Source organism: Halyomorpha halys, unplaced genomic scaffold (assembly GCF_000696795.3).
Source record: "Halyomorpha halys isolate HHAL.00 unplaced genomic scaffold, Hhal_1.1 Scaffold595.1, whole genome shotgun sequence".
NCBI lineage: Eukaryota > Metazoa > Arthropoda > Insecta > Hemiptera > Pentatomidae > Halyomorpha > Halyomorpha halys.
In genome coordinates, this window is record NW_027112496.1 from 327,440 (window position 1) to 344,033 (window position 16,594).

The window sequence follows — 16,594 nt, forward strand, 5'->3', positions numbered from 1 at the left end:
TATATTTATAAATTTTATTTATAAATATGTGACTTTGTCTGCTCTCTTTATACTAAATCTAACTGGAAACTTATCTTATTTAAAATAAATGTTTTAATTCAACTTATAAAAAATACTATAAATTATTTCCTCCATACTCTTTTGTGATTTTTATGCATTTTATTATCACTATTTTCATTATTTTCCTTTTGAGGAGAATGAGCCTAAAATTACTTTATGTACGTAGGTATATGCTTGTTAAAGTAGCCCATGAGATTCTTGGGTCCCGCAGCACACATTTTATGAGTTTGTAAACTGCTATGAAGGGAGAAAAAAAATTTAAACAGATAAATAAACTATTTTTAAAAAATCATCAAAATTCGATACTAAACCTTCTAATTTTCATTCATTTTCTGGAGAAGACACCCTTTTGTAGATTACTATGGGATAGAACCACTGTAACAGAACCTTATGATTGTTAAGAGGTTGCTACCCAATTCAGGCTAAAGCATGAATATTTTATTAACATTAGAATACCTTAATCAGAAAATATTGAGAAAAAAAATCTCATGGAATTGATCATCAAAAAATACTTTAATGCAAATGCATCTTATCAGATCAGTCATAACTTTGGTGATGTAAGTTACCCAAGTTTCCTTTCAGGCAGTTCAAGATATTATTGGGACAAAATCAGAACCAAACTACTCTTCCTTCATATAAAGAGATAGGATTTTCAAAACATTTGGATGATTTGGCTTACAGAAAATACATTATTTAGAAATTTGCCCTTTTTCAGGGCTAATAAGTACTTTTTTAAAACCACTATGCTAATAATGGTATTGATGTTTCTTATTCCTGAATAACAACTTTATGGACAATCATCTTTTTTGAGCGGTCATCAGTACTTCGGTGATGTTAGTTACCCAGGTTTCCCCTCAGCCAGTTCGAGGTATAATTAAACAAATGCCATTTATTGAAGTTGGTATAAATGTTCTTCAAGTCTGAAAAATATTTTAGCAGTAAATTGACTCCTCTATAAATGGATAAAATAAAATTAAAAAAATAAATTATTCAGAGCATATAAATTATTTCTGGGAATACCCACTAACTTTTTTATATATACTGCTAAAACTTGGATAAGTCTGTTATAAGTCTTGGATGATAGAAAAGATGTTTGGGAACAACCCCCTACAAGGCTCGGAACCATAAAATGCTTAATTTCAAAATGTATACCATTTATAAGCAACAAGAAATATTTGATCCTTGAGTCAATAAAAATGCACTATTTTATTTTAAACCAACATAAATATTTCAACATTTTCTATTATCCTCTGTGTTAACTACTGGAATAATTACTGTGTAAAATAGTAGGATCATTAACAAATAAAAACTTATAATTAAAGATTTTTGTTCCTAAAGCAAGAATTACTTTTCATAATTTACAAGTATTGATTCAATTTAAGTTTATATTCCTCATATTAATTTATTATAAGCCTGACTCAAAACGCTAGATTATTTAACTTTTTAAAAAGTTACCATTAATTGCTGTTTAGTCCAAATAAATTTGATTTTAGATAAAACTTTGGGTTTATTATGTCATATGCTGCTTTATTAGAAAATCCTAGATGATTTTTTCTTTTATTATTATTGCAGAAATTCACTTATATATTAATAATATCCTCATTAAATTCCATTAATTGTTTAAACATTATGAATGAATATAACTATATATTGAATTTAATCCCAAAGATTCATTCATTAATGGCATAATAGATGCAATTAGTGGTCCTTAACTTGCCCATTTGTCTTTAGCCAGTCACCCCAGTTGGCTTTACACCCAATAGATATTCCGTTTTTTTATTAAATTCTCTTATACATTATCCATCCATCTTGCTTTTAGTCTTCCCATTGACCTAATTCCATCTACCTTCTCATGATAAAGCCTTCTGCTGTCCTAACAATTTCATACACTGAACCTGAGCAAACTGAGAGATAGATTGCCATACTTTAAGTAAACTTCCTTGTTTCCTCATAGATGGAAAACTCCTTCCTCCAGTTTAGGTTCTACTATCCCTCTAGGAATTTTCCTTTTGAACCAATCTATTCATTCTGCAGATGTCTTCTTAAGAGTCTATGCCTCTACTGGCTGAATAATAGTCTTTTATAACTTAAACTTGGCTGCACAACTTAATAGTCTACTTTTCTGAAGGCTTATTAGAAAAAAGTAACCTCTATTGGCAGCAATTATTCTAATTGCTGTTTCCTCATCTTCATTATGTTTATTATTAATTTTGGACCCTAAGTATAAGTAAAGCTTGATAAACTTTGAGTAGTGTTGCTTTCCACAACATAGAGCTATGCTGAATGGAAGATCTTCTATGCCTCATCTTCCAACCAACAGGATGCATCCTTCACAGCTTCAAGTGATCCTCCTGCAACAACCACAATGTATGCATATGCAAGTAGTTGAATCATTCCGCAGTAGAATACTGTTCCTCCATTATTTAATCCTCCTGTACTCATGATAATCACTAGAACAAAATTAAAAAGGAGTGGGGTTAATAAGTCACACTGTCTAAAGCCCGAACAAAATGCAAAGGAGCCGCAGATGCTGCCCTTGACCTTAACTGTACTGACGGTGCCCTCCATAGTAGCCATCAACTTTGCTGGTATTCCCAATTCATGCATTGCATTATGAAGCTCTTCTCTAATCATAGTACAGTATGCCGTCTTAAAATCAATGAAGAGCATTCACACAGAGTCTTGTTCTCTCACTTTATCGATCTGTTCTCCAAACTGTCTCTTCACGCATGCCACGATACCATATTATGCAGAGTAATTGAGAAGACCGTACATAAGCAGAATTAATAAAACTGATACCTCTATAATTTATACAATCACTTGTATCTCATTTATTATTGGGACAATGAGCGACACTTTTCATTCTTCCGGTAGCTTTTCTGTTTAAAAGTTTGACAACTAACTTGTTATACTTCCGAGGGATTCCTTTTCACTATCAGCAGGGTTGAGTAGTTCCTGGAAATGAAAAATAGATGGGCTAAGAAGACGGGGAATCCTAGTTAAAAATAAAAACACAGAACGTTGTTCCCTGTAACAACCTTATTCCGGACAGATTTTTTATATTTTTATGAAATTAAAAAAAAAAACAACTATTAACAACCTACATGTGCATAATATGAGACTTTCAGATGAATAATTATATTTAAGTAGCAAAAATCAAAATTTAGTCCTAAAAGAGCAGAACGAGCAATTGTGTGCAGAGAAAAGTCAAAACGTTCAATTTTATGCACAATCAAATTAGTGTTATTTCTATATATTTTCCATATTTTGAATTTCTGTGGAGGTTTAGTGAAATTTGAAGCTAGGAGACCAAAGATGCAATTGCACGAAAATACGGTCTCTACTAACTACTGTGGAAGAAAAACACTACTCAATTTTGGCAAAACCGTTTCTTGCAGCCGTCTTTTGTCACTGTTCAGCTTTCATTGTGAAAGGATGATTTTTACGTACAATTATTTATAGATTACATTACCTCATTTCTTTCGTTCTTTTGAAATATTAATTTTTTTTTTTGTAATTTCAGGGTTTTAAAGAAAAACCCTATTACAGACCTTATAAAGTGCACTATTGTTTTTGAATATCTGTCTATCTAACATGGGTACCTGAACCTTGAACCTTTTCACGAAATAACCTACTGAGATGATTTTAATTTTTTTTTTTTCAGGGTCTCATCAATTGTTTTTCGTATGTTGACAGAGAATGAATTTATTGCAGGGCGTAAACGGTTTGAGAACATTATATGAGTAATCCAAAAATACTTTAGTACATCCTTCAAATGTATGACATCGATTTGTTATTATATTGTTATTTTCATCCAAGTTTGTAATATCCATTAAAAAATCTTTTTCATTTCTTCTAATATAAATTTTTCATGGTCTCAAAACTCATGATCATCATTTCTAACAACTATAACAAAATTAATTTCGGTCAAACATCTTCTATAAACTCAGAATATGGGCTCATCAGACAAAAAAAAAAAAAAAAAAAAGGAAGTTTAAGTTTTATTCTGAAATACCAAAAATAAGTCCCAAAGATGTTACTGTAGATAGGGGTTTCTTCATAGGGGTTCATCTTTAGATTATCCCAAAGTTAGTAGAGTTGTCAATAAGTAACCACTGTCTACGTAACAATATACAAAATACATCAAATATTAACTAAAATATTATTTTTTTGTGAGATGTTCTTCTATTCTACCAAAGTAGTGATGTATGCTCTTTTTTTCTAACAAAAACACAGAATGTCACAATGATGCGTCCTGTCTACGCTTCGGTCGCATCCACCTGCCTTCGAAAACATTCTGTATTCCTTTTAAGGTCGGCGATAAACTCTTTGCTACCGCTGTAGAGTTTAGTGTAAAGAAACAAATAAAGTGATTTGAACTATATTTTCTTTTTCTTGGGTTACTTCATAATTCCATGGAGCAAAGCGTAAATTAGGGAATTTTGAAAAATGGATCAGTCGTTTAAAATTTTGGCCATAAGAATAAGCTGCCCTGTAGTTTTGTTCTTGACGAGTAAAGCGGTGTTGGTGCGGTTCTTTTTCACAAATTTCTTAGAATGAATTTAGTGAATCAGTTTTGCCTCTTGGCCTTGAATTGAGCTCGTCTTGATTGGTGTTAGGTATGAGTTGCTGCGATTATAGTTGCTTAAATGTTTTCTTTTTAGTAGACTGCTTTGCAAGTGGCATTTTGGTGTCCCTATTTGATTTGCCTTCCTTCCTTCTTTGATGTGGTATCCATGACTCAGGTCCCTATTGGAGGTTGAACTGAGGTGAATTCGTCTGTTCTCTTTTCATTATGTGCCTTCGTTTTTGTTCTCTAATTGTTACTGTCATATTGGATATTTCCTCCTGTATCTCTGTTTTCTCGTTCTTGCAATTCCAAATTACAAAGTAATTGAGAACGTAATAATATTTGATTTTCTTATAGCAACCAATTTTTTGACCCTTAATTTCCTCGTACTATAACTGAAGATTCAATTGACTTTGTCTACTCCTTACAAGATTTTTATGTTCAGATAATTATTTTTGTTATTTATTTGTATTTAAGCAGACTTTTATTAATTGTTTTTCTTATGACAGAGAATGAATTTGTCGAGGTTGTTATGTTATATATGATATATATATATATATATATTTTCAAAAGAAAGGAGCTTCAGTTTTATTACGTGGAAAATATGGGTAAAAAACTGACTGTTTTAGAAAAACAAGTAATGACAGTCGATTGAAAAACAGATCAAAAAAATTTCACCCTTACTTTTTAACTTGGAGGAAGATGAATTTGGATAGCAAGAAGGTTTAAAACCCAAACAAAAGATAATTTTTAATCTGGGGAACCAAAAGCTTTTAAAGATTCGAATTTCGGGGCCACTTTTCTTATAAGGGAATAGCAGATCATGGTAATAATATTTTTTATCGAGAAATTGGACATCATTCCATAATATATATAATTTTAAATAACTCTCGAAATTAAAAAATATTGATGTTGTTAACATTGTTTGGAAAACCTTAGAAATAGGACGAGGATTGAACTGATAATCCTCGTCCTATTTAAGGTTTTCCAAACAATGTACCGAACCCGAGCTCACAAAAGAGTTTTTAACAGAAACTAAAATCTTTAGAAGAGTATATAATGATAAGGAAGGTTTTGAGACAACAAAAAAGAAATATGATTGAAGAAAATATTGTTTTTGTTTAATGGATATTACAGAGAAGAGTGAAAACAATAAATTGTTGACAGGACACACGCCTTAGATGAATTATTACCAGTATCAATACAATTGACTTTTTATTTTAAACTATCCATACACCTAAAACATAATGACATTATGGCATAAACGAATTTAAGACTGATCAAAAGGAAAACTGGAGTCAAAATCATTGTTTTACCATGGTAATACTAAGTTGATTTACTTTCACTTTCGTCCATAAGTTTTATGCATAGCTTTGTAATACTTGGCGTTAAAACAAACGCCTATTTTTTTTTAAATACATCATTATTACAAAATAATAAATAATTTCAGTAACTTTAAAAATTTGTGATCCATCTTTAAATTATCACAAATACAAAACAAACAGTGTAATGAAGAAGTGTTTGATACTTGTTCAGTACTTCGATTGTTTTTAGTCATTAGACCTCTTTGCAAAACCACCCTTTAGAAAAACCACGTTGCTCCCTGTCTCTCTCAACAGCAGTAAGGTTAAGCTTTAAGTTTGGTTTATTGTTAAAAGTTTAAAATTTTGTCGTATATACTAAGATGGGAGACGCGGTTCTTGATCAAGAAGAATTACCTAGATTTAAAACGCCCGTAATTCATGACAATCCTAATGGTTGGGGTCCCTGTGAAATGCCGGAACAATTTAAAGACATGCCATATCAGCCTTTTTCTAAAGGAGACCGTCTAGGAAAAGTATTAATTTTTATTTTGTTTTTGTTTTTAGCATTTTTATAATCTTCCTATATTTAATTAATTTAATTTTTAAAGATTTCCGATTGGACTGGGCCTACTTTTCAAGATAAGAAGTACACTAGTAAGTTAATTATTGTATTAGTAACATATGTCAAATTTTGGTTTAACCTTTTATTTAAATTGAATAGGTGGATAAACGAAAATTGTCTTTATTATACTGAGGATTGTTTTTGTTTATATTAGTTGTGTTTTAACATAGTTATAGAATATTTGATCAATTATGTACACCCATTGAGGATGTTGACATTTGTGAGAGTAAGCTTTAAAAAATATAAGTAGGTTGAGGAATATAAATTAAGTGCAGTACGATTATTCTCTCAACATTTTTATAGGCAATATTTTTCATAAGACAAAAAATGGTAGTGGCATAAAATTAGTATAATAAAAAGTAACAGTGAAACAATGATCAAGTTGAATGTACATTTGGTGATTAAAACCAAGAAAAGATTACATGATTAATGGTAATCAAGGTAATTTTATACAATACAAGCTCCGATGGTGATAATTTCGAAAATTCATAAATCCTACTAGTACTTTTATTGTATAATATTTTTCACATTAGAAGGTTTTCTTTATTTTATTTATTATGTAGTTTAGTGGAAAGTTCTCTCTGATAGTGGTTTTATTTCATACATATTTTTCCAACAATGTTTTGAGGCTTACCTTTAGGATGAACAATATTTTCAGTAGTTACATTGCCCTTTTGATTTTTATCCATACTTTGATACTTTATCTTAAAATAAAATATTTTTTATTTATATTATTTTTGCATTAATTAGATTACATCTGTTGACTACCATTCCCTTCACTCACTCCAAAGCTGTGGTTCCCAACCGGTGGTCTGCAGATCATATTTGGGCCATGAGGTCTTTAGGGTTGAGCATTGGAAAGCTTTGGTAGCTCATATTTTATGGAGAGTTATTGTTACTGATGTTTGAGATTTAGCTGAATGGCAAGGTTGGTCCATTTCTGGCTTAGTGGACCGCAGACTTCTATGAGTTGGGAACCACTATTAAAAATGGATAGACAAACTTCCCAATTGATGCTTTTCCATGGGGTTCTGTCTATATTGATTTGTAACATAATAAATATACAAATAAATGAGTATAATAATAAATAAGTTTTGAAGTTTCTGCACTGGAACCCCAAATACCCCATTTTTCAAATAGTTTTCATGAAAAAAATTTGGATTAATAAAAACTTTAATACAAATAAGAAACCAATTTTCAAATTTCATAGAAATATCTCATAGAAACAAATGTGCTTAAATTATGTTTTAAGATGACAAATAGAATCACTAGAATGTGTTATAAAAATATTTTGATGAAGCTTTGGAATTAGAACATGCCTTGTGTTTCTGCTTTTACTTCATCAGATTTGTATTCTCAAGTCTTATCTTAAATATCTGTATACTTAAGTATCAATAACAATAATAATAATAAAGTAATAACAACAATACATAACATTAAAAATAATAATAATAACGATACTTATCCATCAGTATCATTTACATCAGCTATTCTTCTGTTTTGGTTCATACAACCTTCACTTTCCTTCTTAATTCTCAGTAGAACAGTTTTCATGGGATTTAAGTATCATCCCTGATACTGTTTTTAAAAAATGTATTTTTGCATCTTCTCTCCCCACAATGTGATATCAGTTAACAATTTTCTCTTTTTATTAATACAAACTTTATTTCGTCTCCCATCATGGAAATAGAAATGAAAAAAAAACTGAAGTATTTCAAAAACCCTGAGTTTGATCGAACTTAAGTGTTTCTAGATTAAACCCTCATTTTAACAGTTTAATAAAACAAACTCTCAACCTACATTTAGTGTGATAATTCTCCATTAACTGGCTCATAAAATAACATTTACATAATGAAGGAAAAAAATTAATCTTTTTACGCTCAAGAATGTTATTTTGTTCCTTCATTGAGGTATTTCAAGATTTTTTTTTTAAATTAATAATTTTGAATTGAAATCAAATTTGTTACTCTATTAAGGTAGTAGAGAGGTAGTATTAAAAGAACTTTCCATTTTCAAATAAAAATAATGCATTTAGTAAGTATGTTAAACTTACTAAACAGGTATTAATCAAAGTCTAAAAAGTTTAATTTCCTTTTTAGGTAAATATCAATCCCAATTCGGAGCTGGTAGTCAGTATGCCTACTATCATGAAGAAGACGAAAGTAGTTTCCACCTGGTGGACACAACTAGAGTTCAGAAACCTCCATATCAAAGAGGAAGATTTAGGCAAAACCAGAGGAATTTGAGGGGCCGTGGTGGGCAGAGACAAGGGTCAGTTAATATCTTTATATCTTTTATCGTTAATATCTAATATCTTAATATCTTTATATATTCTGATTTTTTCTAATGATTAAAATTGATTATATTTTTATGTAAATCTTTTGTCTATAATACATTAACCTTTGAGTAATTTGAAGCATTTTCAGAGATCGGAAAGGTGTAGTGAATGCCAAGAAGTATGGAAAACAACAAGGGCTTCGAAATCAGAAAAATCAAGCTCCTATTAAAAATCGTGATGCAAGTGTTACTGTTCGACCTGATTGGGTGACGATTGAAGAGATGGACTTCCCTCGTCTTTCAAAATTATCTTTACCTAATGTTAAAGAAGCTGAAGATATGTAAGTTACTATTTTATTCTTTCTTATGCAATATCTGAGCACATTACCTTGTGGTGATAAAAGCTCTTAGTTTAATTTTTATTGAATATATTTGCATTACCCTTAAATATTGATTCTTAAAAATATATACAACATATATATGTGTATGGGAAAGTTGTACTTATTATTTTTAAAACTTTCCTTAGAATTTGTTGTGGCTCCTTGGAGTATTATGATAAAATGTATGATCGTGTGAATGTAAGAAGTGAAAAACCATTGCAAAGAATTGACCGTATTTTCCACACTGTTACAACTACTGATGATCCCATCATAAGGAAGGTTAGTTCATTATAACTTGTTGAGTTATTAAGATTTTATTGGCCATCATGTCTTTTAAATTTTATATTGGTTTGTAGTATGTTTTTAAGGTTTTTATTTTTTTAGTTGTCTAAAACCGAAGGAAATGTGTATGCTACTGATGCAATTTTGGCTACTTTAATGTGTTGTACACGCTCAAATTACTCTTGGGATATTGTTATTGAGAAAATTGGTGATAAGCTTTTCTTTGACAAAAGAGATAACACTGAATTTGGTAATTAAAAATTAATTTTTTTTTAAAAAGTATCAGTGTAAAAAAATTGAAAAATATTAGAATATCATAATTTTTTTGTTTTGGTAGATTTATTAACCGTTAATGAAACATCGGTTGAACCTCCAATGGATGATGGAAACAGCCTGAATTCACCTCGTAATCTTGCTTTGGAAGCAACTTTTATCAACCATAATTTCTCTCAACAGGTTTTAAGAACAGTAAGTATATATTTTTAGTAAATTTACTTTTATTATAATATTCTGTTGTAAGTTTTATGTTTGTTGACTCTGGGATAACATTTCAAGACCTAGAAATGTATATCTTATCTAATTTTCATTGTTTTCATGTAGGGAGAACCTCGTTACAAGTTTGATGAATCTAACCCTTTTATCACATCCCCAGAAGAGGGTGAGGAAGCTTCAGTGGCCTACCGTTACAGGAAATGGGACCTAGATAATGGTATTATTTTAGTAGCTCGATGTGAACATGATGCTTCTTTGGCTACTCCTTCTGGTGATGCTCAGTTCCTCACCATCAAGGCTCTTAATGAATGGGACTCTAAGGTAACTTCTTGAAATGTTACTAAGCTAAGTGAAATAAGATTATTGGGTACATCTGTAGTTTAATTCAATGATTGTTTAGAGTTCAATATAAGTATAATAAATAAATAGTAAATTCTTCATGAAATAGAATTTTTTATTCCTTAATATTGAAACTTATTTATGTGTGTAATAAGTATCAACAAGACTAAAAGAGTATTTTATTCATTTTAAAGTGACCCCTAAATTTAGAACTGTTAACTTACAAGCAATTAATTTTTAAATTACTTCTATATATAGATATAATAATGTTTGCCTAAATTTTAAGTCTTTATTAAACATAATTCTAGAAATCCATATATATTTAGTTGCTATAGTTAAAAATGTTATTGAAAATCAATATTTATTTAGTTATCTGGAGGTGTTGAGTGGAGGCAAAAACTGGATATACAACGTGGAGCAGTATTGGCTAATGAACTTAGGAACAATGCTTGCAAGCTTGCTAAATGGACTGTGCAAGCAATTTTGGCTGGATCTGACCAAATCAAATTTGGGTAATAATTTTATAATATTAATGTCTCTATCTGTGCTTCTAGAAATCTGCTGGAATATTTCCATATAAACACTGTTAATGTAATTCATGTTTTTAATCAGACTAATTAGCTTATTCTTTAATTATTAGCTTAGTTAATATTAGATGTACTTACAAAAAAGTGGCTTATATTGTGAAACTCCCTGATTGCTGTTTTTGCCTGTTTTAAAAATTGAATCATTTCATTTTCTTGGATATTGTAATTCCAAAATCAGATCCGAAAAGCAAGCCATTGCCAACAATCTAAAAAGGGGGCTAAATGGCAAAATTAGGGTTAATATTATTGAGTAAGGTATTTTGTCTGCTTTTTATGTTTTTAGCAATGTCAAAAATGGCATTGTGGCTGTTTGGATCTGATTAAATTTTTTTTTTTTGCTTTTAGGCAAATTTATGTCCACACTTCAGTTGTATCATTTTGTCTGTATTAATGTAATATATAGACTTAAGAAAAATAATTTATACTTTTTATTTATTTTGCTATTCACTATATAAATATTATTTCTATTTCATGTTACATTTGAAAAGTTAACAAAAATCTCTAAACTAGATCAGAAATTTATTTTTCTTCAAGATTCGTTCTAATTTCTTAAGACTTAAAAGTAGGGGTTGTATTTTTGTTTTATTTAAAATGCCAAATATGTGTAATCATTTTAAAACAATCATATTAGTAATATGTCTAATATTTAAATGCAACATAAATATTTAATAATTTTACATATATAAATTTCAAAAACCTCATTATCAGGGAAAACATTTGGAAACATGTCTATTTTTACATTTAAACCTTACCATTGACTGTGAAAAAGGTTTGACTCTGTTAAAAATATATGTATTTACATGAAAATCACAACCGTATTAATGAGTGTATATTTTTGTTTCAGTTATGTTTCCCGAGTTCATGTTAGAGATTCTTCTAAACATGTCATCTTAGGCACTCAACAATATAAGCCTGCTGAATTTGCTACTCAGATCAAGTTAAATATGGATAATGCTTGGGGAATACTCAGGTGTATAATTGATATATGCATGAAACAGAGGGATGGAAAATATTTAATAATGAAAGATCCAAACAAGGTATTTATAGTTGCTTTATTATATGGTTTATCATGATTATATTATGTTAGTTTATAGATTACGGTTAGTGACCCTTTACTCTCAATTTATAATGGTTGCTGGTTGTATAGCTGTAGTGTATGTAGGTTCTATAGAATATACCTGCATGTAGCTTCTGTTGTTTCAATAATATGTTATTGGGGAGAAACTTATTATCAACAATTTTCTACTTCCTCTCCCAGGATAAATATGACTTCCTTTTAATGACATCTCTATCATTGTATTGTTGCTATTAGAAAGATAAGTAGATTAAAGATAATCTACCAAAAATGATTCTTTGAGTTTTGTATTTATTGCACAAAAAACAAACAAACTTGAATTTTGTCTTCCATTTGGATGCTTCTTCCTAATTTCAGCATACTTTCTTGGCATTTGGAGTAGTGCATAGTTTCATATTTGCTTGTAACATATCTTCACTTGTATTTTGCTTGTAAAAGTGAAGCTTATAATACAATTTTCACAAATTTCCTCTTTCAATGGATACCATTTTAAAATATCCTTGTCTTATGTTGACTCACAAAGTTTTTTGAATTCTAGAGGGTGTGTATTTTCACATTTGTTTGAAATAAATCATCTTTTAAAAAATGTACTATTGGATTATTTAAATCTTTCTGGAAGGCTTAAAGACACCCTTAATCACATCATTATGTGTGATATAGAAGATGTAAAAAATATCATTGTTGAGGTGGTGTATTTAATTAATTAGTTCTAATTTCATTTGAAGATGTGGGGTACTCTGCTTCAGAAGGCCTTGACAATGCATGTCCAGAGGTTAGGTAGCTAGATAAATGATTTGACAGGAATCAGGTTTATGGTTACCACTGTGAATCATCACAGGATGGAAACTTCACTTTGTGGTGCATAAGGTATGCGCTTATGTTAATGATGATGGCATGTGGTACAGGTTACCGCTGTAGGTCCTTGCAGGATGGAGATCACTCCATAAGTTATGTACTTACAGTCATGAAGGGATATGCCAGTCCTATAGGCATTCACTGTAGATCCTAACGAAAGGATAGGAGGTACAGGAAAGAGGAGAGATCCTGAGAAAGCAGGATGAAATAAAAGTTTAATAAAGTACATATTTCTAAAAGTAGCACTAGAATGTACTGATCCACTATATATATTATTACTCACTGCCTCCTAAGGAGAAGAATCCCAAAAGGGGATATTCATACTTCGGTTTATCATGTTGCACTATGCTATCTCTATGAGCTATTAAACACCATCGAAAGATACTACATATAAGACGTTAGAATTTAGTGGATCAGAAGATTCTATTGTAATCTTTTTTGATTCACATAATATATTTAACAATATTGCAATATTTGATCTGGTTGTTACATTTGTACAATTTAAGTATTTACAAGAAAAAATACATTTATATAATATATATATTTGTACCAGATTACCCGTAACAGTTTTAGTGCTAGCTAGAGCAGTGTCCAGTAAATAGTATGGTCGCTGCATCATAACCTTGAGATATTGAAGGTATACTGACATGACATTCTGCGGTGGTGCCACCCTATTGAGTGCTTAGTGTTTAATCATTTAAAATCAATATTAAGTTCTTGATTTAGTCACTTGATGCTAACCTCTATTTTTAATTTTTATCATTATAACTAATTATCAGTGCTGCTGATTTTTGGGTATTTTTTACGTTAGCTATTCTAATTGATGGGTAATCGGGTAAAATGTATTTACTTTATATGTAGGTGTGATAGTGCAGTGTCGCACTAGTCCTTTGACCAGGTTTTTTTAGTCAATCATTAGAGACTTTTTCTCATTAGAGATTCTTCTTTAGATATTGAATTTTAGAACATAGGCGTACCCAGGCCATTTGGGGCTTATGACATATCTCTTTTTGGGACCTAGGATTGGCCTTGGGGTACGCTTATTTTTGGGGCTCGGGGTGGAAACAATTTTAAGGTCTCGGGTAAATTTGTTTTTGGGGCCCGGGTTGGATTTATATTTATAATTATAATTTATATTTTGTATAATTTGTTGTAATAAGGCTGAAGTATGTAGGACAAAAAGTTTAAGGTTTTTCGGTTTTTAAAATATAAACATTTTTGTACTGTTTCTATGGATATTTTTGTACTATCAACGTTTATGTTTTCAATGCTCCTCCTCAAATTTATGTATTTCTAATTATTTTAACTGTAAGCTTAAAAGTCACGAATAATTAATTAAAAACAATAATACATCCATTCGAAATAACTACCAAATATTGAGGTATTAATAAAAGGAATGAATTTGTGGAAAAAATAATTGTGGTTTATATCTGATTATAAATTATTCAGCCAAAAGAGGTATACATATGACAGTTAAACGTGACAGTTAACGTGGTAGTTAGGGCATGACTTACACTATCAACTATCACGTCAGACCTAGTTCGTCAATAGTATTGTGACCATAAACTGTCTTATCAATCTGACTGTAACTATCAAACAGTTCCACCATGATAGTGATTGCGACTTTGGTCGAAATAACTAAAACTGTACGATTGTTCACTGTCAAGACATATACATGCTTATACTTGAACCATCAACTATCACACCAGAGCTAATGTGACAGTACAATCAAGACTGTAACAATGATACAGTTACAGTTATAATTATTCTGAAGAACAGGTTTAATGGTGGGTATTTGTCGAGTAAAACAGGTATTTTCAAGGTGCTAAACGGGTATTTTTTGGTTGAGTGATTCGGCAGTACTGATAATTTTATATGGTGATCAAAAAAAGTGTTCGTACACCGTTTAATTTTTAGTTTAATAAACTTTATTTTCTTTAAACACTATTACAATTTTTACTGTGCTACTTATGTGAAAAATAAATATTTACATGAAATAAACAAGACATAAATTACAGATATACTTATTATATTTTTAAAAAAACATGTTTTTCTTGGGCCAAAAAAGTATTTATACCGTTAAATATTATCAAAAAGTTGTAAATAACTAATGCATATGTACATATCTTAATATTTTGTGTGAAGTCCCTTGGCATTTACTATAGCCAAACACCTTCTAGGCATCAACTCCACCAGGTTTTGAGTCACCTTTCCGATTTCGTTCCACCCTGTCTTCAATTTCACTATTAGTTCTTTCCTATTTGAACATTTAAAAGTCCGAACATTTTTTTTTCAATAAAGACCATAAATTCTCAATTGGGTTCAGATCAGGGGACTGAGAGAGCATAGGAAATACCCTACAGGCATTGTACAATAACGATTCACTAGTTTTTCTTGTGGTGTGTTTGGGATCACCATCTTGTTGAAATAAATAATTTTGTTCAATTCCTAATTTTTTAACACTGTTATTTAAATTGCAACGCAATATGTCAATATACATGTCTGCTATCATAATGCCATTGATTATGTGTAGTTCTCCAACCCCTGCCCAGCTCATGCAGCCCCAAACCAAGATAGAACCACCTCTATGCTTAACTGTAGTAACAATGTTCTTTAGATCCAGCACCATTTTGGGTTTCTTCCACTCATATCTCTTACCATCAATATGAAATATATTACATTTTTAATTAATCTTGTTTTTTTCATGAAAGCTATTATTTTTTAAAGAGAGTAGTACAGTACAAACAAGTATATTAAACTAAAAAATGAATGGTGTACGAATACTTTTTTTGTTCACTGTATATGAACATATTCATTTGTAATTGGATTCATCGACCTATTTTTGTCCAATCTTCCCTTTCCCACATCTGTTAGTGTCTTTTCTATTTCCTCTTATTTGGCCTCTCTTTCATAAATTTCTTTAAATAATCATGATGTTAATTATTTTTTATCATTGTTTGTTCTGTATAGTACTACATTTGTTAATCTGTTGTTCATTTGATCAAAACATAAGTTGCATTATACCATATGCTGGCATAAAAAAACATAAGTTCATTATGCTATGTTGTTAAAAAATGTTTTTTTTACCCCATTTGTGAAGTTATCACATGATGATTACAAAGCAGTTTTTGTTATTTATATTTAACCTTACTTGTTCAGATGCATTTATGTTCCTTCTTTATGATGTAATTGTTCTATTTACCATGCTAATTGTTAGTAAAGTAAATATATTTATGTGGTAAAAAATGGTTATCTTATTCTTAGAAGTCTGATTAATTGGCATTTATGTTTGTTTCCAGCCTCTTATTCGTCTTTATGACATTCCTGATAACACTTTTGAATCTGAGAATGAGGATGCTGAGGAAGAGGAGGGTGGCCTCTACCTGATGTAATTTAAGAAGAATCATAATCTATTTTTTCAGAAGTTTACAGTTATAAAACATAGAAATAATTATAAATTTGTGTGTTTACATGTATATACACATGTGTATATCTATATATCACACAAATAGCTTGTATGTATATGTGTTTATGTAGTATTCACATATTAAGTATATATGTGGACGTTATTTACTCATATACGTACTAAAATACGTTTTCCATTTTATAAAAAGTTGGTATTGTGGATAACTGATTATAAAAGAGTAAACATTTTATGATAATTTATAATAGTAATATTTTTCCTTTAACTAACTTACACAATAAATAATATTATAAAATTTGATTACTGAAGGTTGTTGTATTTTATCAC

General features: G+C 30.1%; 1 protein-coding gene across 2 annotated transcripts; it reads left to right on the forward strand.

Moving 5' to 3' along the window:
* Positions 1 to 6,210: 6,210 nt before the first annotated feature.
* On the forward strand, positions 6,211 to 16,575 carry eIF3d1 (eukaryotic translation initiation factor 3 subunit d1). Of its 2 annotated transcripts, none has more exons than XM_014426805.3 (11): positions 6,211 to 6,467; positions 6,543 to 6,588; positions 8,656 to 8,827; positions 8,974 to 9,174; positions 9,360 to 9,492; positions 9,598 to 9,745; positions 9,833 to 9,963; positions 10,096 to 10,308; positions 10,696 to 10,838; positions 11,758 to 11,950; positions 16,143 to 16,575. In XM_014426805.3, the coding sequence occupies exons 1-11, from the start codon at positions 6,315 to 6,317 to the stop codon at positions 16,233 to 16,235; spliced, it is 1,626 nt and encodes a 541-aa protein (XP_014282291.1). In that variant the 5' UTR covers positions 6,211 to 6,314; the 3' UTR covers positions 16,236 to 16,575. The 2 variants fall into 2 exon arrangements, with proteins under 2 accessions (XP_014282291.1, XP_014282292.1); XM_014426806.3 differs by having other exon boundaries at positions 6,212 to 6,467; positions 8,983 to 9,174.
* The last annotated feature ends 19 nt before the right edge of the window (positions 16,576 to 16,594 follow it).